The sequence below is a fragment of the Lampetra planeri genome, chromosome 15 (genome assembly GCF_965212315.1).
Source record: "Lampetra planeri chromosome 15, kcLamPlan1.2.h2, whole genome shotgun sequence".
NCBI classification, from domain to species: domain Eukaryota; kingdom Metazoa; phylum Chordata; class Hyperoartia; order Petromyzontiformes; family Petromyzontidae; genus Lampetra; species Lampetra planeri.
This window is the reverse complement of record NC_136121.1, coordinates 11,658,204-11,682,415: the sequence shown is the minus strand read 5'-3', so window position 1 is coordinate 11,682,415 and position 24,212 is coordinate 11,658,204. Positions and strand designations below refer to the sequence as shown.

Here is a 24,212-nt window from a genome sequence, read left to right as displayed (position 1 = left end):
TTACCGTAATAATAAGTAATACTAATGTACTACAATGTTAAGACTCCGCAGGCTTTCGTAAATGCCTAATTCCATCGGTCGAGGTGGATCAGCGAAAGAGCGATCGGCTCGGAACGAGAAGGTTACAAGTTCAAATCCTGTTTTGGGGATTGACTCATCATCCTTTCGTGGTTAATAAAATTAGTACCACTTTGCAAGACAGTCAAGAGTGGTTGTCCTATGGATAGACTCGCCCATGCCATAAGAAGGAGGAATTTCGACCTTTGGCTCGGTGCTCTCAATAGATGATGTAGACTGCCTTCATTGCTTAATTGAGTAGAAATCAGTGTTGTCTTTGCCTTCGATCTACATACATATAAAAAAATATAAAAATCCCCAAACAGAATGACATTGACAGATAATGATATTTAGCGTGACAGTTGTAAAATGTGTTAAACAATTATTGGGTGACATATAAGCAATGTATATGCGTGCAAGCTGGGGCACGCGTGTATCATGTCTGCTGTGCACTTGCCCTGCGACAGCACCTGAGGGAAATCCAAAACGAGCAGCTGGAGGTGCAGCTCCGCGTGTTTGACGAGGGCCGAGAGGGCGACTTCCAGGAGTTCGCTCAGCGTCTGCAAGATATCCGTGGAGAGTTGGAATATCCTTCAATAACCATTATGTTGCTTTTTGAACCGTTGATTTGCTGCCAAATGTTTACGCGCAAATACGTTGTTTTTTTGCACAGAATCTGATTATTTTGCTGCAGTTGTGAGGTGCATGTGAAATGCATAATTAGATTTGTTTTCTTTAACCTTTGTCTGCACTGACATCAACGATGTGTACGCCTTCCTGTCCAACACGGTGAAGGATACCCAAGCTGAGCAGCCTTTCCTGTCCATAATGCAGCACTTGCTGCTCATTCGCAACGACTTCCTTGTCAGGTGCCGTCCACTTACGTACCCATACTCTGCTGCTGCCCTCTTTATATTTTCATGTGCCTTGTTTTTGTTCTCTTGGCCCAATGCCAATGTCACCATCAGCACCCTTACCTGCCAATGTGGCATTTCTTTTCACACTGGCAGCGCTACCTTTTATTAATCTGCAGGAACAGCTGAAAATATTCTGCAGCTACAGCATACTGTGGCTCGTAAGTTAATTAAGGAATCGCCACAAAGGTGTAAGACCATGTGTAAACTGTTCTAAATTGATAAATATAAACAGTTCGACTTGGCAGATGATTTCTTGCTGCCTGACTGCATGTGCCCTTTATCCTAGAGACATGAAGAGGGGATTGTCCTTTGGGGCTCACGATCTGGTAAAACAAGGGTTAAAAGATGGCCAAATGCCAGCATCTGTTTATCACAGATGCAATGGTGCAGCGAGCATGACGAAATCCTTTTGGGTACCACTGATCTGCTTCCTTATTTTATTTCCATGGCCATTTAATTAAAGTAAACAAATTGAAGCTTTGTGGAAGAATTTTGGTGCCAGGCTTATTTTCCATAAATTCCTGCATGCTGTACCTAATCGTGAGGCTTATCCCGGTCATTAACACCGGCTGCTAGCTATGTGATGAGCAGCACTCAGCGGTGCTTGTCCAAGCCAGCGCTGTGCCGTCATTCTGGATTTTTATTGTAGCCCTGGGGCCCGGCAAACAGACCAGGGGAATGGACGGGCTTTGGGAAAGAGACGCGCCGGCAAGTTGACAGGCTCTCACTGCTGCTGCCAGCAGATTTAGATTTACAGGGTAATCGAGAAATGCATTATAAATGAGGTTTTTTTTTTTACTTGGGTGCTTTGAGCATCGGCTAGGGAAATGTTTGTCCACGTTGTACGAAGGGCTTGCGCATGCAAAGGATTGTAGTCGGCGTTCTCATGGCACTGCCGTACAAGACTCCTAGGAAAACATTACGACCTTTGTAGTTTGAATTTTAATCACCTGCGCTCCTCGAGTTATTGGGTTGCACTGGTTTTTACTACACTACTTTATAGAAGGTGGCAAATAATTGAACACTTCGATGCCGCAGATTCCCGATGTTTGGTTGGATTGTGCCACGTTCTAGATTTTAAGTTTTCGTGACTGCAAGGATCCATACTTTTAGTTTTTTTCGGTCAAGTCACGTAGGTAAAAAAACTAAATCAATTAAAATGAAAACAACTAAATTAAATAAAAAAACAAAAAGTATGTTGTTCCATGTTGTTGTTCAGTATGATGTCCGATGTGTCTCTCCATGTGAGTGGAGCTTCATCAAGAACTGAATTGATTCACCTAAATCAACTGACTTAAGAATTCAGCTTTATCAATACAGATGCAAAAAAAAAGCTTCCAGGACAACCTCCGATACCTAGGCAGTAGTAGTCAGATACCATCTAGAAATGTGAGAATCTTTGTGTTTAGCCTTCTACTTTACATATTGTTTATGCTTAACATGTGTGTGTATGCTCGTTTATGTGTGCCGGGCGTGGTGATGGCCACCTTTTCCCCTCCCCCACCTGTGCTGTATGTGTGCTGTGCTGGCCTTCATAGGAGCCATTCGCTAACAGCACTTGCCCCAACAGTCTGCTAAGTCTATTCTGGGGGATATTTGTGTTTTTTTGTGTTTTTTGTGTGTGCTTTTGTTCTGCAAAGGCCTCAATATTTCCGTCTCATCGAGGAATGCATCTCACAAGTGGTGCTGCACCGTGGGGGTGTGGACCCTGACTTCCGTTCCACAAGTCGCTTCCACGTGGACGTTGATAATTTAATAGGTGCTTGGCCATATAATAATCACTTTCACAACGTGGGCAGATAAAAGTTAATTTGACTCAACTATTTCTACAGAAAATGTGTGTTTTTGTTCCAAAATGAATGTTCATATTGTTAACGAGCTTCGCACGGACTGCTTCGCAGCGGATGTTAAGTCCAAATTTGATCAAATTACTCGCAGATTACTAAGTAGGTAAAACACATCGAGCAACATTGCACCCTATTGATCGACCGTGCTTGTCTGAAACGTCGTACCTTTGTAATATCCTTGTACTATCAGTATGAAGCGGATACCGAAAATAAAAAGTTCTGATAATTTTATCCTTTTTTTTCCCGAGCAAATATCTGCATTTTTTTAGGTCGTCTTCTTACTGAATGGACTAAACCTAGTTAATACACACATTTTCCCTTCATATTTAGATTATGATTAAAATTGAAAGAGAAAAAATATGTACGTGATTAGTACCAATTTGCCAAATTGTAATATCCTTATTAAGTGACGAATATTGGTCATGCAATAAATTTCCTTCATATTTTCCACTGGAAAATGAAATTTGCATGCATCATTGGTGAGCTGACGCAATTTAGGGCAAGCATTGAATTCCATTCTTGTGTACAAAGAACATTTTATGAATTCTCACGCACAAATAGTCACACTAAACTGTTGACTGTGATGCGTTATGCCTGATAGACCACTATTATTAGAAAATAACACATTCTGTGGAGATTTTCAGAAATTGACACAAATTTTATTGACTGCACTTTGCCAATACTTGTTGCCTGGTTTGTTGTTTTTTTGTTTAAACTTTTTGTGTTTTCAGAAAATATGGTGAATCAGCAGAAGGTCGAACAATACGAGTTAAGAGCCAGCGAACTGGAGAAAAAGGTTAGTCATCTTGTGGAGGCAGTGAATACAGAATTCACTAGATATTAATGATTAAATTGAATGGATTTTCAAAATGGGCTGGTGGGGTGGAATGATAACACAAAGTGTAATTTGTTCACGGGGAAATTTTCCCTTGGGATTTTTCAAGTGAAATTTATTTCCACTGCAGCATTCCTTTCTTTTAGATCTAGTAAGAATAATGGCCATGTAGATTACATTTAATAATGTAACAGTTTAATGACATGGAAATAAAATAAAAAGTAATTCTCATGGGTAAAATGCAACCCAGAGGTAGTTTAAACCAGCGCTGTTAAACAGATAGATTTATCTCTTTGTTTTTTAGTTATTTTAGGAATTAAAGCTAATTAAAAGGTATTAAAAGGTATTGTCTCCCTGTCTCGGTTTGATGTAAAACATCGATAACAGGCATTAATTGAATTTCACTGAATATCTTTGTTTAATGTAAGTTATTATAAAAAGTTAATGTTTCATTGTGATATCATTAAATTCTTGCTGCCCTTGCTGATATATGAACATCGCCATTGAGTCGCAACGAGCATTTTACCCATGTTGAAGTCTCCCTCTCCTTGACTTTCCATTCCGTCTCATCCACACTGTTCAACCACCACACTGCAGGTCACAGCACTTCTCTCACTGCTTCTTTCCTCGCATGACTCGGCTTTGGAATTCCCTCCCATTGTCTGTTTTCGAAAGTTCTTATAACCTTTCTCAATTCAAGAAACATATTAGCTCTTTTTGTTTCCGACTTCAACAGCGCCGTTTGTTGCTGACCGCTTGGCATTTTGAGCCTTTGGGCCTATACGCGGCATTCTTGATGATGATTTTTTTTTATCCGGAGCAGTTTATTCCTCTAACCAAGTCCTTTCCAACACAATCCCTCAGCTGGAGGCAGAGATGACAGTGCGACAGGAAGCGATGGCCGAGTTGAAGCGGCGCGAGGGTGAGGCGGAAACTCGAAGGTACGAGGCTGAGGCACGAGCCACTCAACTGGAAGAAGAGAAAACACGCATTGCTCAAGAACTGCAGCTCCAAGTCCAAGAGAAGCTAAGACTGCAGGAGGAGTTTGCCCGAGCCAGGGACGAGGTGCCTCTGCCATTCTCAATCTCTATTGTGCTAACTCGCCTTTTGTCGTGCGGTGACACAGTCCAGAGGTTCGAGGCCAGCGGCCAACCCTGGTTAATGCCGCCAATTGTATTGACCTTAAATACGATGCGTCGATTTGCTTTGACAGTGGACATTAAAGATCCCACGTGGTTTGTCGTTTAAGAGCAGGCCGATGCGTGCCGGCATCGCGTTCCGAATTTGCCAAATTTGATCAATTGCTCGCGAAGTGGGAAGCCGGCATACAAACATCGCCTCCAGATGGGAAACTGTAATTCCTGCTTGCAGGCTTGTTCTACGTTCACGGACAGCTGCCATTGGGGATTTCCTGCCTCAGGGCACTTCCAGATGTACTACATTGGAGGCATGTTATATTTATTGTGTCGATGATGAAAACAATGGTAATTGTTTTGCCACCATGGCTGGGAGAGTTTACATTTTTATATACATTTTAAGACCGGGTGGAACATATAATTATGGTTGTGACCATTGTGCTATATCCAACCATGTGATCTGGAGGGACCAGCTGTCAATTGGAGTTTTTTGTAAGCATGGTGCTTGTCACTTTCGCTAAGGGTCACAAGTAAAAATGTAAAAAATACATTGCATTTCAACTGTTATAACTGTTTACAAAATTAAGTATCATGCCATCGGTGGTGGTGCATACGAATGAATGATCTCGTTGCAGTGAATGTTTAATTTTATTTTGTCATCGAGTTGCATTTGTATGCTTTGTTTTATAGAATGTATGTACTACTTATTTATCACAGCAAATACATTATCATCCCTGAGTTTAGAAGCTACTCCTGAATATTTGTAACATTTTCGGTCATATTTACAGTATATATATAGCCACGATGATTTTGTGTTCCTTTTCTTTGAAGATCAAGCCAGCTGCACCAGACTCAACAGGAGGAGCCCCAGCCCCACCTCCTGCACCACCTCTGCCTGGGATGGTTGTAATTCCTCCTGCACCTCCCCTACCTGGCATGGGTGGAATTCCTCCTGCACCTCCCTTACCTGGCATGGGTGGAATTCCTCCTCCGCCTCCTTTACCTGGCATGGGTGGAATTCCTCCTCCACCTCCTCTACCTGGCATGGGTGGAATTCCTCCTCCACCTCCTCTACCTGGCATGGGTGGAATTCCTCCTCCACCTCCTCTACCTGGCATGGGTGGAATTCCTCCTCCACCTCCTCTACCTGGCATGGGTGGAATTCCTCCTCCACCTCCTCTACCTGGCATGGGTGGAATTCCTCCTCCACCTCCTCTACCTGGCATGGGTGGAATTCCTCCTCCACCTCCTCTACCTGGCATGGGGGGGCCACCACCTCCTCCCCCACTTCCTGGCATGGGACCCCCTCCACCGCCACCAGGGATGGGAGGCCCTCCTCCGCCGCCTGGTCTTTTCACCTTGGCCGCACAGCGTCCGAGCCTGCCCTTTGGCCTGCAGCCAAAGAAGGAGTACAAGCCTGAAATCTCCACGAAGCGTGCCAACTGGGCCAAGGTAAGGTGCAAAGTGAGGATCAGCGGGGTCACCCGAATGAAACAACTGGAGGTACAAAATTACCCAAGGCTCCTCTTTAAATCAGCGGTAATTAATTGAGATTTCTTCAGTTCATGTGTTTAATGCAACCGGCCGCAGGTGTGTCCTGTATGAACTTCGCTAGATCGCATGTGGTGTTCTCCACAAGGTGATTAATTGGTGCACTTGATTTTGCAATAAATATTTAAATCCTCAATTAATTGTATATCATTCAACCTCTAGGGTAACTTTAAAGCAAACAGTTTTGCGTGACTGAAATGCATTGTCCGAAGCTCATGTTCAGTAGGATTCATACAGCAACACAGTTTTAAGGCTTTTTTACATTAGCTTATATTTAATCGGAATATACATAGCTGATTTATGTTGTACATTGAATTGATACATTCTGACCACTCTATAAATGTCTCTGTAAGAGCTTTGGTGACTATGAGTTCTCACTGATTCAAATACCTTTTGTCGTCTAAATCAATGTTTGTGTAATATTTATAAACACATGTATATAAATTAACAAAAAAAATATAATGATGGGACAACCACGCTGAGGCTGCATGCAGAAAGTAACAAATTGCATGTGAGAAGATGAGTTCGACTCGGAGAGGAGTTCTCACTCCCTGCAGTCACGAAAGTTTTAAATCGAAATTTAAAATCCTGTACAAGAGGTTTGCTGATCAAAAGAAAAGAATTGTCAGAGGGATACAACTGAACTTTGTTTATCTAGGGCAGTTCACGAAGGAAGGCTGGGTCAGAATGATTGAATAATGAAGATAACAGGTTAACATTAATAATAATAATAATAAAATATTCTCACCAAGAGGTCGGGAATATTTCATCGTTTCTGCTGACTGGTCTTCCTTCAGGAAGCTGAAACTGACATCTGATGGAATATAGAGGGGAATGTGAGCAGTTGGTGTGCTTTTGGAAAATTTAATTTAATAATGAAAAGCAACGTAGTAGTGTGCCTCAGGGACAACAGTTTGAAATCATTCCATAGTACCTGTTATGCATATGGATCAGAAATGTGTGTATTTTGAAATTATTTCGTATCGTACGTTACCAACTTTGTTGATTGGAGGTGTGGGTGAAGGACAACAAACTAAACACGAAAAATTCAGCTCTAAAAAAAAAGAGTTTTCAATCTAGGTTTAAAAGTGCATAGCTACAGTGGCTTTCTAATATCAGATGGAAAATCGTTCTAGAATGCCTGCAGACGCGCTTCTGCAAGCGTGCGATGCAGTGAGGAAACATGGGCATTGGTAAAGAAAATTGAACAAAAATCTGAGAGATGTGCACAAATTACCATGTAAATACATGCTGGCAATTACACTGATTACACAATTAGCTAAATGTGTAGATCATAATAAATGCAAGTTATAGACACATTTACTGTTAAGAAAGTGGGCTTGGCTACGACATCACTAGAATGGATGTTGGCCAATGGACGACACTGGTGATGAAATGTCAGCCGAGGGAGGGAACACACGAGAGAGCGATGCAACTCTAGATGGAGCAATAAGATTAGGTTTTGTGCAGAAGATTGCTTATGGCATTGCAATACTGCGAGGGTTGGTTGGCTATTATGTGGGGAGGACTTCACGGGTCATGAATGCTGAGGATGATTGATGATGATGATGATGATGACCACCCTTTTGAAATGGCGTTGCAATGACCACGTTTAAACACATTCGTAATGTTCAAGGATAGAGATACATGTTTTTTTTTAAATAAATGTCCTTTTCAAGGATTGTTTTGTCTTTTTAGCACGTATCAGTATGCTACAAAAAAGCTGGATAGCATCACTTAAAGTTGTGTACCTTCTTCCAGATCAGGCCGGAGGAGTTCAAGGAAAACAGCTTCTGGACAAAGGCCAAGGAGGAACGTTTTGAAAACCCAGATGTCCTTTCAAAGCTGGCCCAAACTTTTGCAGCACAAGCCGCCAAAGGTGGGGTCACACGCTAATGCACATCCAGGGCATTTAATTCCACGCTGCACGGCATTGCAAACAAATCAAAATCTTCCCAATGGATTTGTTTTTATTGAATGGTCAGTGATGATGTCTTTTATTTAACTGGGGACCTCTTGCTGCGTTGCTTCAAACGCAGCGTTGCATTCCAGTGTGTTATACATTGACGTTACCTGATATTTGTTGGGGAGAATCCTGATTTCTCTCACCGCTCTGTACTGTATATTTTAATGCATATTAATCAAAATTTGTAGCAAACTCTCTTTTATTTATAAATCACTGCTGTACCAAGACACATAAAGTAACATAATAGGAAATCGATAATTGTCTAAAGACATTTACGATATTGGCAACCTTTTTCTTTTGTGTATTGACCACACTACTTCCGATTCATGCGCAGGCCTTTAACAGTGATTAATACAAAGCAGGCTGATTTTGCAATTGTCTTCTGATGCTAATCAATTTGGAAGGGCAATATTGACTATTGTTGCATGCATAGATATCTGCAGTCCGGTGTCTGTCTGTTTAAAATTGACGTAATGGATGCCATCGGTATATTGCATTGGCATGCTCTTCTGTTGGTAGTGAGTCTATCTGCTGGGAAGGCAAAATGCATAAGAGTGACAGATTGAGCACGTTGTAAAAGCAGGTATATCTGTCGCTGCCAGTGTGAACCTCAAGAACACACATTTATTGCGTTAGCAGCCACATTTATGGTACTTTAATAGATCTTTGGGTGAGCGAGTGGGTAGATGGAGTGGGCGTATTGAATTAGCGGCTGTAATTGTGCCAGTTTAATGGCATCCCCTTCCTTGCCCTGAATAGGATACAAGGCACAAGTCGCAGTTTATTCTGGCCCTTTTGTAAAGAGCAAGTCTGGTGTAAATTACATCTGTCCATGGTTTTTTTTGTAAAATAAATAAATAAATTCGCAAGCAAAGGTTTGCTTCTTTTGGTGTATTCATTATTGCGTGTCATCCATTCCAAATCAAATTTTAACGTGTCCCGTTGCTATCCATTTAAATATTACCGCTCCTGAATTTCACCAAGGTGACAATAATATCAAGCTTTGGAAAAAACTGTATAGTCAAACGAAACATTTTTAAAGCATTGCCACAAATCCATAGAGAAGACCAATATAATATAATTTGTGTAGCACTAATTCAGAGTATGTGCACATGATATATGCTGCAGTAGCAACAACAATGTGATGAATATTGTGATGGTCTTCATTGTTTATCATCTTATCCATGTCCAATTACAGGTAGCAGGTTGAATTTAGGCTTTGCTGTGATCTCCTCTGGATAAACCCTTGTCCGTAAAAAAATGTACGATATGACTAATCAACCCACGGAAATTGGGAGTGTCCACAGACGATTTCACACTTGCAGATAATAGGGTTACAAATAAGAGCGATTTTAATTGTAGGCGACTCGTCATTCGATCAGGTTTGTTCCGTTGTAGATCCCACTTCTATGAATAATCTCAAATATTTATCATAATATCCTTTTTGATGTGTAGGAATGTATCAAGAAGAAGCTCTGCCCTTTTTGTTCTCATCCTTGCTATTCAGATAACCCTTGCATTCCAGCTCATTGCTTGCATTAGTCCTACATCTCTCTGCATTCGTTGTATTTCTCTTGTGCAGCTTCGTAACATGTTTCCCAATGCGTACACAGCCCCACATTCCTAAACCATTGGGGAGTTGCGGCAGCGGATGATCATGCGTTGTCCTGTGCTGCACTTGCCGTTTATCGCACTGTAATGATGCATTTCCAAGCCAAGGGAGGAGTGCTGGAACGCAAGGCCGGCGCTAAGGCTGGCGGCGGAATCGACTTGCCGGAGAATTGATTTAATTAGCACGGGTTACAACAAACCACCAGGGACTGTGCCGGGCCGGGCCCTGAGTGTTGCTGTTTGGGCAGTGGTGGGGGGGAGCACAGAAAGAGTTGGCTTGGTGTTGGGGGGAGAGGTGGTTGGGGAGGTCTAGGGGGTATCGGAAGATGCTTTTCTGGGAAAAGGTTATTCTGTCGGGCCGTACTGAAGTTTTTAACAGCATTTTACAGTGATCAATGTGGTGCAGCAGTTGCCAGTCGATAATGTACTGAACCCGCATGGTTACGTACTTGCACGCTTGCCCTGGGTAACACGGCAGCAACTGAAATGAGTGGTTTGCGGATGCACCAGGAGCAACTTCATGCAAATTTTGAAAGAATATATATTTCATTACTCAAGCAAACTTTAGCATGAAAAGCACTGATTTAGGTCATGCCTATACGTTGTGTATTGTGGATATAAATATACCATAATGATGGAGCACCTCGATACCTGTTGTTCTGGCAGTTCAATGTATATAACAGCAAAAGTTGGGCAGTAGGAATCTTGAATTTTGATATAGCGGTGCCCCCAACACCTTTCAGGAGATATTGGTGAAACCTAACATGATACTATCTTCTGACATTTACGTAGATTTTTTTTGCTCTGTACTCTTCGCATGGTTTAGCATGACAGGCAGGCAAGGTTTTCAGCAGTTGCAATATTCAAGTCGCTTCCGAAAGCACACACCTCCTGTGCCGCTGACCCCATTTAATGCAGCACACAGGTAATTTGATGTGGCGGCATTTTGTCCGAAATCTTCATTATCCAGCTAATCGTGATTTATGATTAAGTCGGCAGCTCCAAACTGAAGTGACAGCAGCTCCGGAATGCTGCTCCTTGCACACCATTAGCTGCTACATTCATTAGCTTTGCCAGTAATTGGAATTTTGGGATTAGCGAGCAGCGGAATGAAAAGTGTGGTTTTATTTTCGTTGGAAGATGTCATTTTTTAAGGAACTGTCAACTGTAATTCATTCAACTCTTTTTGCACGGTGACGGCAAGCCGGGCGTGAATCTGTTTGCCAGACAGTGAGCGGCAGAATCTATAGGTTGTGTACACTGCCTTGTGTTGACATGTGTGTGATGAAATAGATTTTAATTATTTTGGTCATGATGCGTTTGAAATCTTACACCCGGAAAGAGGTGGCACATTTCATGCGAGGAAAGCAATTGTGCATCAGCAGCATTGATTTGGTATTTTCTGTAGTATTGTACACTCGTTTTAACGTTTTAATGCACGAAGAACATTTGTCATTTCGGTTGAAAGGGTTAAGAAAGTGATCTCTCTAAAAATATAAATTAAACCTTGAGAAAAATAAACTTTTGCTCAACCTGAAACAGTTTATATACTTTTCCCATTTCCACCCTTGATCTGTTATTGGTATAGATGTGAAAAATGTTGCACTGGAAATTTCATTTTAAAAGGAAGGGGTTTTTCATTTTCATACACGATATATTTTATTTTTCTTCACTCCCAGCTGATATTTGCAAATGTAAGTAGAACGTAGAGTTATAGCTCTTTTACCAGAACACAATGCCTCTGGCTGACTTTTGGGTATGGGGTCATTTTCCTTCCCGCATATTTTTAAATAGATTTCCTCTCTCGGGTTGCCGGCGGTTGCTGTTCTTCTCCTTCCATCGGATCGCTAACCGTGCATGTTTTTGCTTTCTGGCCCATTTGTTCGCATATGAGAGGTTTTAAAAATGCCTCTCTCTCTCCCTCTGTCCCGATTCGCTTTCTCTCCAGTCTCTCCTGCCTATCTTCAGTTTCTCCTGCTCTCTTGCTGTCCCTCTCTCCCTCTCTCCAATCCTCTTGCTTGTTTTGTTCAATTTCATTATATATTTCTATACTCTTGCCTTTTTTTTCCCCCCAGCTAAGGCCTAGTGCCAAAGAGTGCATGAAGGGGCCTACTGATGGATAGTGTACGGCATAGCCCATTTGTCAAACGTAACGATGCTCTATCCCAGAGGATAGGCGCCCCCAGTAAGCACCTACCGTGCAATGACGCCACACAAAGCTTAATGCACAGGGCTGTTAATTTGTTTTTATGTTTAAGTTTATTCACACGTGTGCTATATTTTTTTACGGTGATATATACCCCTCGTGCTCGTATCATTGTCGTCATCATTTTGTTTTATGTTGTGCCCTCGTCCTTTAAAAATAATATTCAAGCATGGCGCTGATTAATAACAACAATGTATGCGTACATTTGTGCCTCCGTGCACATGTGTTCATACACATCTTACGCACATGTGTTCGTTAACAAGGCTCAACGAGAATGGTGTATGTTGCACTTATCACTTTGTTTACGATATAATTAATATCAATGTACAGCCCCCCTTTGGCAATTTACTGCTGAATAAAGGCCTCGCCACGCTCTGTGGGTTGGTGAAGGTGAGGGCCCAGAACCAATTCAGATATCACTCGAACACTCATTGTAGCCATGGCCAGGAATTTAATGAAAGTTTCTGGATTCAAAACATAGTCTGTTTGTATATTGAACTTCTTTCACACCGTACTTAGCCAACCATGCTAATCAGAGATACGGGGCGAAGGACTAAACACAAAAAGCAGTTCTAAATTACTTTCAATTAAGATTTTAACGTGCAGTGGCTTCCTAATATCGGAAGCGCATCTGAAAGCGCGCGATGCAGTGCCCGACTTTGTTCGATGGCTACCAACAGCTGCTGCGAGCAGGTGACGTCACTCCACATCGAACAGCCCCCCTCAATAATCATGAACAGGTGATGTCCTCCAAATGGACACCCCCCCTCCATTCATAATAATTAGCGGGTGACGTCACTCCACATGGGGGGGGCAAGGCGCCTCCTCCCCCCTCCTCGGCGTCAACTTACAACCCTCACTACAAAGGCAGAACCTTCACGTCATCACGCGATCTCCGTAACGCTGTTAAGACATCAATTAAAAAGGACGTCATGATGAACAAGGGATTATAACCTTAAAATGAAATAGGTCTGTGTCACCGCGCCCTTACAAATTGCACACGCATTGATGCAATGAATATCACGTCGCGGCCTACTTTTCGCTTGCAAGTTTCAGATTTACTGCAATACACCCGTCCTTGGACGGGCAAAAGGCTAGTCACTTATTGAATCTTTGAACACTCTCCTGATACATGTACTCTCCACCTTCTCCGTTCCTCACTCATATTGTGCGATTGCTTAAACAATATTCAATCACCTTTGAGAATAAACAAGGAGGGTCGTTGGAAACCAGTGGGGGGTATCTATAAATGGATCGGCGTACACATCATTCCACATACTGGTCCCATAGCCATCTTAATAATTAATGTTCTGGTGAGGTTCTCTGAAATACGCTTTCAAATAAGTTGAACTCCGTCTGGGTCTAGATCCATCTAATGCTCAACTAGTTGCCAAATAAGTTTTACACATGCCACAAGAGAGCCTGTTGAGAACCTCAGTGTTGTTATCTCTGCACCCTCCACCTTGCTCTTCTGTCGATATTGTTTTTTACTGCACGTTCAAGCAGTGCGTTGTGGATAATTGTATAAATACTGAAACCTTTGAAGCTGTGAAACATTTAACACATTTTCTTTTGCAAGCCCAAAGGCCACGTAGTCTTGAGTCCTCATGAATGCTATCGACAACATTTAATAGTTACATCTTAAATGTCTCATCAGAGTCTTTCATATTGTCATGCCTCAGAAATAATTAATTTCAGTGAAGAAACGAAAACAACATGGGAGAGTTATGGATATCTAGGGTATTCGTGAGGGCAGGCAGAGATCAAAGTATTAAAAGCGATGTGGGGAAAGAGTAGGGTGGAGTGTTTGATAATGAATCACAATGTACCATTGTATCTAAAATGGAAAGTTTTCAATCGGTGCATATCTGTTATGACTAGTGGTTCAGCAAAATCGAAATTTCTAACGAACATTTAACAAAAACTGAAAAATACTCTGGCAAGCATGGAACAATAACACGCCGGGAAATTACACAGAGAGGCAGAAAGAGGAAGGCATGGACCAGAGTGTCAATGCAAAGTTTCGAGACATTGAGACACGTTGGGTGCATTGCAAAAAAAGTGGATGATGGTCAACGTAGGAGACTGGTAATGCCAAAGGTGTGGGCATGTCAGAGGGGGGCAACTGCTGCAGAGTTGATCGGATGAAATTCGCTCATTTGCAGAAGCAAGATGGATTGTGGCTTTCACAAGACCATGGGGAATGGCGACGATTGAGTACTTTATCTAGCAGTAGATAGATAATATCTGTTGATGATTACGTAATCACGGGGCAGTGAAATGATGATGAAATGCTTCAGTAGCCAATAACACATTAAGCTACCTGAAGTGTGTACAACTCAGCTGACTATGCACAAAGCAAATTCCTGAGTGTCCTGGTCTCATGCGCAAAGGGCGTATTTTGTTGTTAATACATTCTTTGACAAATTAAGACTCGTCATAAATGCACAGTAGTATTTTTTTTATTGTAAACTCAGTGGGATGCTGGTTTCAAGTGGGTGAGAATTAAGCATTGAGGGGGGGGGGTTGTTTTTTGCAAGTGGTCCAGAATGGTTTACAAATTGAATGACCTTAACTGACCCTGCAATACTTTTGAGACCCATGGAAACACTGTGACCCACATGAAGACTTTGAATCTTGACAAGGTCTAGACCTGAAAATTTGGATCAAGAAACAATTCTTCCTGTGGCTTTATAGGGAGGTGAGTAAGTGTCGCAGGTTGGGAGAGAACCTTTGTTCAAATCAAAGTAGAACATTTCTCTTGTTGGTCACTTTTACGAAACGCATTCCTGTTCCATCTCGCTTAACACAGAAAAAGAACACTCTTCACGCTGTTACATTTTACAGAAACAAAATTTATTGTGTTAATGGTCTTTTTTATTACAGGAGGTGTCACTCGAATAATTTAATTTTGAAACTCGAGGTATTATGTTGTGAAATAGTGGTAACATATCTTTTTTTTTAATCATCGCAAGGCCGTTGATAATGTTTATTTTGGGAACATTAAGTCATTGTCTCATTTACATTAAGTGTTAACTGCTTTGTCTTTAATCGTGAAACAAAAACCGCAGCATATTTTGATGTTTAAAAAAGTAAAGCTTTGCATGACTTCCATAAAAAAAAATTTTTTTTACTCGAGGTATTATGTTGTGAAATAGTGGTAACATTTTTTTTATCGCAATGCCGTTGATAATGTTTATTTTGCGAACATTAAGTCATTGTCTCATTTACATTAAGTGTTAACTGCTTTGTCTTTAATCGTGAAAAGAAAACCGCAGCATATTTTGATGTTTAAAAAAGTAAAGCTTTGCATGACTTCCATCAAAAATCAACTTAAATATATTTGTGCACTATATTTCAATACAAACACTGCAAGTAATGCGGTGTATGAAATGTGACACAAAAGATAGATATTGTTTAGCCTCTACATAATTTAATCTGAGGCCTTGCATGAACATCCGTTGCTAGAAACTGTCACTTCTAACATTTCAGATTTTTTTTGTGCGTATTGACGGAGAGAGCTTGTCCTTACGATGACCATATTTATCAATGGAAAGTCGCTGGTTTTATCCTTGGCGTTTAGCGGTGGCTGGGAGATTGATTTTATATTGGGTTGTCTTGAGGTCAGAGGCCTCTTCGTTGGGTTACTGGAAGCGGCCATTTAGATGACTACCCCCCCCCTCATCCAATGGTGCTGCCAGGAACTTCGTTGCCTCAGCCCCCACACTTCCAGTCACATTGCTGAAGCCATTTTGGCAAAGGTAGATTTTTTATTTTAGGGTGGGGGCAAAATTAATTACAAATTTTTGAGAAGGAAAGCTCTGGTGTTGTGTTCTATACCTGAGTTTGACGCAGTGTTGTAACACTTAAGGAAACTACACCCAGCGTGGTGCTGTCGGACCCCAAGGGATCATCTGACTAACTGCATGCCCAGTCCCTGTTTGCTCACGTGTATCGTTGGATGATTGGGAAACCATACACGCTTACGTGCAAGATTTCAAGTAAAGATATATAACCGAGCACTTAATTTACAGCGTAGCGACGGAATTGCGTCACGTTGCGTGTGCCGTTGCAGAAGTGGTGCATTAACATTCTGCAGTTGTACTCACAACATGTAGGTGTTAAGTAGAACGTATGTGCTGTCGTGTATTTATCTGTATGGTCTTTTATAGACATGTGTTTTGTGTTCTGTTGCTTTTTTTTTAATCTGAAAGCATGTATTGTTGAAGATGTGATGAAGCCGAAATCAAGAATGCCACATTCATTTTTATGGAAACATGCTACATGCACTTTCGGTCAAGCCACGTAGTTAGAAAAAATGTAAAAAATATCCCGATGTTTCGATCGCAACACAAGCAATCGTCTTCAGTTGAGAGAGATAGAAAGCTGCTGAGACAAGGTCTTATATATGCCTGAGATGGTGCATCAAGGTAGGTGGGTGGAGCTAGAGATGGTCCAACCACAGAGGCTGGGGCAGTGGCTTTTGTATTGTGAGAGATTAGCCTGCAGGGTGCCACCAAAACTGTGGAGGTGGCCACTGTACTGTGTGTAGCCCAAGGGTAAGTGGGCGGGGCTAGAGATGGTATTTTCATGTAAATGTAAGATCAGAGGGCGCCCTGAGGCTGTGGAGGTGGCCATTGTATTGTGAGATATTTAGCATGTCAATGTTGGATAACCACCGCAACGGTGGGTGTGCTAGTGAGACATTCAGCCTGTCAATGCAAAGACATCCAACCTGACATGCTAATCTCTCACAATACAATGGCCACCTCCACAGCCTCAGGGCGCCCTCCGATCTTACATTTATATGCAAATCCGATCTCTAGCCCCAGGATTTTCAGGTAGGGGGGGCAACCCCTCCAAAAATGAAAAATGATAGGAGTTAGTAAGTAAAGACTTGTCCCTTGGTTTTTATTCGACGCGTGTGCGGCGATGGCACAGCCATCGATCGAGGGTCAAATTCGAACCGCGTTGTGCATCGTGCACGCTGAAGGTGTTTGCCTTCAGGGAAGTCGTGTACTGTTTTCGCAACTGCGCACAATTATGTGAGTCACTTATAACTGCTTTGCCGTTACTTATTGCCAATTATGGACTCAGACTATTGTCCTACCATCTCATAAGAGTCCCTGGCACATAATAATATGCTACACAGTTGCAGTGTGGGTTGCACAATTTCCCCATTTATTACTAATAAACTCCAATGATCGGATTGAAATCCCTGATTTCGATCGGATCATTGGGGGGACACGTGCCACCCCACCCCCCACTGGCTCCGTCAGTGTCTAGCCCCGCCCACTTACCCTTGGGCTACACACAATGCAATGGCCACCTCCACAGCTTTGGTGGCACCCTACAGGCTAATCTCTCACAATACAAAGGCCACTGCCCCAGCCTCTGTGGTCGGACCATCTCTAGCTCCACCCACCTGCCTTGATGCACCCATCTCAGGCCTATATAAGACCTTGTCTCAGCAGCTTGCTTTCTCTCTCTCTCTCACCTGAAGATGATTGCTTGTGTTGCGATCGAAACGTCGTGATATTTTTATTATTTTTCATCTATCTACGTGGCTTTACCGAAAGACCGATAAAATACGTATTCCTGCAGTCACGGAAGCTTTAAGTCAAGATTTAAGCCAAACATCCTTATATTGGTCTGGTAGACGGAAGACAAGGGACAGCTTCTGATATATAGGCACCGTTCGCATTTAAGCACACCTGGCCTTGCTCTCAAGGGGTATTCTTATATCCAGTGTGTGCTATATATTTTTTATTGCGGCTTTCACATTTTTTTTTAAGACAAAAAAACAGGAGGCTGCACATCTCTCAAGAACGTTAGTTTTGATGTGAGTGGGATTACTCACAAGGCCAGGGACATTGTGTTGAGAAGATGTGCACAGCACAGCCGCGCTCAAAGGACTTAAGCATTGGGTGTTGTGCTGATCACAGTCACAATTGGGGGAGACACTTGAGTGGAGAGAGGTCAGGAGGTCGGGCTCAGGAACAGGAGGGTGCGCTGCCCATTACTCTTTCCGTGCTGTGCGACCCCTGGGGAAAATTAACAGGCTCTGGCACCAAATCAAAAAGTACTTAGATTTCCGTTGACAGTTTTGATAGGGCGACCCCAAGGGAGGGGCTCTTCGTATGGAGTTTTTGGACAGGGCCTGTCCATGCTAAGCACTGCTTAAAGTGTTGATGCTGCCTAATTTGCGAAAGGATTTGTGTAAATGCATGGTTAGTGAATTTTTCATTTGTTTTTAAAGTGCGGTGTGAGGAGGTGCGAGTTCGCGCACAAACAAACACGATCCATATAGACCTTGAGAGAAACGCGCATCCTAATAAGTGGGTAAGAAGGGGAGAGTAATGCGATGCTGATGGTAATGATCTCAACGATTACTGTAATTGATAATTAATAAAAAATAATGGAAGCATCTATTCTAAAGGAAGTGTCGTGAAATTGCAACTAATGTCCTTGTTGTCTCATTTGTCAGGATGTTGTTTTGTTTTTTTGTACAGAGAGAGGAGTGGGCAGTTTAAAATTGTGCTATCACCGCAGAACACAAAGTGCAGCAATATATTGTGTGACGGAGCCTGTGCAGAATTATTTTAGAATGCAGTATTTACAATCGGTGTACCACCATTGGACCACCAAGGATAAAAATGCAACGTTCCAATCATGGTACGTTTCTAGCTCATTTTGTACACCTACCTATCTATAGTCGCCTTGACTATACATTTAAATTATCCCTGGCCAATAAATAACAAAGCAGCTGCCTCCTTCCGTGGCAGTGGTCGGGCTTCGTGTGTGTTAAGGGCGGCAAGGGAGGGTTGGTGGTTGGAGGCGGAGGAAGGTGGGTTTGTGGGAAGGCCTTGTATTGTCTTAACTGTTTTATGGCCTGTGGCACAACCTTGCGGTGCAGTTGAATGTGTCACATGGGGTGGTGGGTGTTTTGTGAGGTGGCAAAAGGGAGTGGGATGGGGGAGAGCAAGAGAGTGGATACTGAGGCTTGGCTCGCTTGACATAATTGAATGTTTGTACCAACGTCTCAGTGATGCAGCCATGTATACTGCCCTACCTTTGACTGATAAACTGGAATGACATCTCAACGGGGCCTTTAAAGCCACACTGTACAAAGCCCAGCCTCGTTCCACACACTGAGATGAATAGCAGCTGCCTTTGTAGTGGCAGCAAGGACTGACAAGACCACACATTTACAACACTTGCAGCACTGCTCGCATTTCTCATTGCCTGTGTAGCCTCAGCCTGAAAGCATTGGAGCTTGTTTTAAATAACGATGTTTTTTTCAAGGTGAAATATACATGGAATCATTTGTATCTGAACTCCTTAAGACTTTCATTGACCTTGACTGTTGTTGACATTGTACAAATTGACCTTGGGGGAGTGGTAGCACAGTGATTTTGGCACTGTGCAATGAATCCGAAAACTTGAATTTGATTCCTGGCCAGAGATAAATTCAGTGGCGAGTGCAATGTGAACCAGTCCTGACAGAGACCTCATTCCGCTCTACCCATCCATTCTGACCAGCTTGGCATGGAGGAGGCCTTCATCCAGCAGTGGATTGACAATGACTGTAAATGTTTTTAATATGTAAATATTTTAACTATGGTAATTGGGTTATGGCGTCAGTGTATGATAATAATTTGTCAGTTCAGGGCTCTCATTTCACTGGATTTCCGATGAGGCTGTTCGGCTTTCCCGTTGAACATTTGATGGGGAGTCACTGTTGAAGGTGCTGTCAGCTCATTCCAATTATTCAAGTCAACCACCACTACCTGTGCTTATCATCTGAAGCCTGAAAATCGTGTTCACCACCACTCAACTCGCATCTCACGTTGGAGTTACGAGCTTGATACTACACTTGAAGTCCCTTTTCCCTGGGTTTTCTGGAGCTAAAACTGCGCGTGTCGGTTTTTCAGTGTAAGACTTGCACATTGCCAAGTCCATTCTACAAGACCGATTTGTTTAATATCAGAGTTCAATGTCTAAAGATATTTTACATTTACTTGGGAGTGGTGCGTGCACAAAGAGCATTTGCCTGGCTTGCCTGTGCATGCCTCCTCCACAGACAAGCACACACATATTTATTTATTTCCAATGTTAGATTCAGAACATGGTAATTTTAAATATTTAGCTGTACACTCCGTATTATGCACACCTACATCGTTTATGTTGTAATTTAAATTATATATAAGACATCTTGCATGGCTGATTTCTAAGATATGATAAATTGAGTTCAAAATGGCAAAAGCAGCCTTGCTGAACTATCTTTAACACCATTACTACTTAGTATGTTCAGATCTAATGAGTAAAAAGGAATAGCTCTTTTGAAATTATAGACATGGCAAAACCTGGTTATCTGATTTGCACTTTACACCATTTTAACATCTTGTATTTTTCATGCCACATTAACAGACATCCCTTACAGTAATTTGAAATTGTACACAGTTGGGCAGTGCACAGTGGATATCGCACTGCCCCCCAAACCCAGCACCCCGAGTTCTATTCCCGGCCGTCGTTAGTGACAAACGATACCTTCATACAGTATTTGTCTCCGCCTTATATATCGGTCGGTGGTTAGTAAGCATATATACATAACGACGAATGTGGCCTTCATTCCATGTTCTGTATACAAAACTTTTAAAACAATAATTAATATTCCTAAAAAACATTAATTTTCATTGCACTGTTTTTGCTTCGTGTCATATATTTCATTGCACTTCACAGTTCTTATCAACTTGACAGGGCCGGTTATCAGTAAATCACTTTAACACCTTAGAAAAAGTATATCACCAAAAGCCTTTTCAGCAGAATTTAAAATGCACTACGCACTGAGATATAATATATATCTGTATAATATACAATGTATTGTGTAAAGGGGGAAAACATCCTTTTTGGCACAATGTTATACATGAATAAATGAACGAGGTCTCATCCATTCAAACAGAGAGCACATCACTATTTCGCTTGCATGTTCTTGCAACCGCTATGAGCATAATTCCATCTATTGCCATTCCACATAATGCAGTGTACTTTACTCTATCACCCTTTGTCAGTTCATTGTTGGATGAAAGCCTTTCCATGCCCGTGTCGGTCATGGAGGTTGTTTGACCATGCTTCACCACATTGGTTAATGTGGGTTGATGAATGGCCTTGGGCCCAGGAGCTGTTCAGATATTGCCCGCTGCTGATGTTAACCACAGCCAGGAATCAAACTCAGGTTGCTAGAATCGCAGCACAGTGCGCTAAACCTCTGCTCCACCACTCTGTCCGCGAAATGTAATGTAAGGAAAACCCATAGTAACAGAATTATAGTGCTAGGGCGGAACCATTTTCCATGATGCGACCATTTTCCATGATGCAAAAACCATTGGCAGTTCCTAAAGTTCTCTGTCGTCCTTTCACCATCACCAAAATAATTGTTGAGCAAATGTGACCGACTTGTTATGAAACCAGTGAGTTTAAGTCTCAGCCACGGCTCGCATTAGGAATGAGTGATTTCTGAATCAGTCCTGTGTTTCCCCATCACCAACCCACACCGACCATCATGGTGAAGTACGGCCAATATATTTCCGGCATTGCATGAGGAGGCCTTGATCCAGAAATGTAAAGACCAAGGCTGAATTTTTTTTATTTTAGCACTTTTTTTTTAAAACAGAGAGTTAACCTCATTGCTACATGACTGTTTTCCATCATACTTTAAAAAGTTTATGCTGGGGTTTTTTACAGTTGTGTTGGCACTCTAAAAAAAAAATCACCTGCCGACACATTTGAAATTGCCGTTGGCCATGGTGAAGCCTTGGGTGTAGTCAATGGGCCAGTGTTTTGCCGAGCCTGGTGTGCTTTTCATGCATAGCAAATCAACAACCCCGTAATATCCTCTGGGAATTTGGAAGCTAAGATCGTCCAATTCCACCGAAATTGCAATCCGTCTTGAGAAGGGAGAGAAAAATCAAATTTTCCCTTCTAATCTTGGCCCAAAAGTGGGAGTGAGACATGCCGGCGGGAGCGTGTGCGTACATGCATGCATGCGGTCGTGTGTTTGTTGTTGTGTTTGTGTGTGTGGGGGAAGGTGTACTGGCTGTATGTTTATTGGTAGGGCAACTATTAGGTGGAAGGATTCTGTTGCATACACAACCACGAACCGTCAATGCACTGCCCCTGCCTCCATGACATGTAATTTCCCCTGATTTACAGTTTTTCACAAATGCTGACAATTGTCCTTTTTTCATTACTCAAATATGACAGCTTTGTGCTGGCCTTGCAAGATTGTAATTAATGTGTTTATCACGGACGTTTTAATTTAGAACCTGATCATCAGTTTTTGGGTATTATGTTTTGACCAAAGCCACATGGTTTTTTTTATCCTTGGTCCTCCATGTCCTGATACTGTAAAACATTCATTATTTGGCAGGTAATTTTGATCAAAACTCAGTTTTTATTTATTGAAGCGTTTGGCGGTGGTATTGTCTACGAACAACCACTGCTAATGCAGCACATTCAGTAATCAGATTGCATCGTTTGCAAGTGCCCTTTGCAGCAAAAAAAAGACCCTGCTTTAGGAATGTATGCAAGAATAATTGCTGCTTTATTTGCCCTGACAGGCTCACCACGATAGCCTTGATTAAGGAACTTCCCTTGTGTACTAAGCAGAGCCCATTGTTGCCCATGCCTTGGTGCCTCCGGATACAGGGGAGGAAGAGACGGGCGTTGCGGGTGGGCTGCGAGGGCTCGCCAGGGCGTCCAATCCAGCCGCAGTCATTTTTCATTGTGCATACTACTCATCACCCGTTCATTACGCGAAGGCCACCGCGCTCTCTTGCCAGCGCGCTCACGCTCACAAACACGCACGCATGCGCGTGTGCGCCACGCTCTCCTGCGCAAATATATTGTTGTGCTTTTCAAGCACAATTTGCGGCAAGCCATGAGCGAAAAAACCCTGGCAATTTCTGGCACTGTTGTGAAAACAATTGGCATTTTGATTACAAATGCCACTTGCACTGTCTCACCACTCTACTGCTGTTGCCGCCTCTTCTTTTTCTTTTTTATGTCGATGTCTCCATCTTGCCCCCAAAGCAAATCCAATCTACGAGGCGTTAATTTCATCCTTGAATCAAGATTGAGCTGTCCTTTTCTGTCTACCGTGGCCTACGGCAATTGTTTTCCTGCTAATTTGCTTCCCTGCTCTTATTTGCCAGTGTTCCTGGGCATTACTTAAATAAGATACAATCTGATTTCCCAAGCCAACAGTTTTAAACGTGTATTTTCGAATGCCCACTTTAATACGTTCATGCAAAATAACACAAGGTCATGTTGCATTAACACTGTACTATTCTAGAAATGTACGGCATCAAAATACAATGCTAGCGAAACCTAGATGCCATGAACCTGTACATTGATGTGAAGATGAAATTCTGTAGTGGTGGTTTAATGTGGTGCGTTTGTCTTTACACCAGGAGTATTGATTGGTAATTAGAGACATTATGCTGCTTACGGTTGCCAGTGAAGAGGGTCTACCATGGACAAAAGGAATAAAGTGACGTGTTAAAACCCTGGCTTTCATTACTCTTAAGGATGGAAGCCATGCCATTAGCATAGAGCTAAATATGGCCCACATTCCTAATGAAGCGCATGAAGACTCTGCTCGTTGGTGTTCGTTATGGGTATTTGTAATCGCGTTTGATTGATTTTTCACACTTCAGCATAAATTGAACCTAAAAACCCTCTCTGCAGGCCCGTATGCTTGCATTTTGTCGAATTCAAAATTACTAAATTCCCCATTCATCCCTTTCAACTCGGTATCATCATGAGAATGTTATGACTATGAAATTTAGTTATCGCATATTTAAAAGGGGAAATAAATGAAATAAAAATGGTTTTACAACAAGCTCATCTTTTATTAATGCCCCAAGGGATAAATATTGCCAAAGCAAAAGGGATATGAATGTTTGTAAATGCTGAGTGTGATGGGAATCTCTTGGTGGGTACTGTCATGTGGATTGGAGACTAATCACCATTATCATCATCAGAATGCAAACTGCTTAATTATCAAAATAGTTTTTCAGAGGTAT

General features: G+C 42.1%; 1 protein-coding gene across 7 annotated transcripts in view; it reads left to right on the top strand.

Annotated features, from left to right (window-relative positions):
• The window catches only part of LOC144722733 (protein diaphanous homolog 1-like), a 112,231-nt gene that overhangs the window by 30,520 nt on the left and 57,499 nt on the right, over nt 1–24,212 (top strand). For all 7 annotated transcript variants that reach the window (XM_078601085.1, XM_078601084.1, XM_078601086.1 and 4 more), the window contains 7 exons: nt 525–643; nt 810–926; nt 2,615–2,733; nt 3,553–3,617; nt 4,521–4,721; nt 5,624–6,244; nt 8,105–8,222. In XM_078601085.1, the coding sequence (XP_078457211.1) occupies nt 525–643; nt 810–926; nt 2,615–2,733; nt 3,553–3,617; nt 4,521–4,721; nt 5,624–6,244; nt 8,105–8,222 (1,360 nt within the window). The remainder of the gene's footprint in view (nt 1–524; nt 644–809; nt 927–2,614; nt 2,734–3,552; nt 3,618–4,520; nt 4,722–5,623; nt 6,245–8,104; nt 8,223–24,212) is intronic.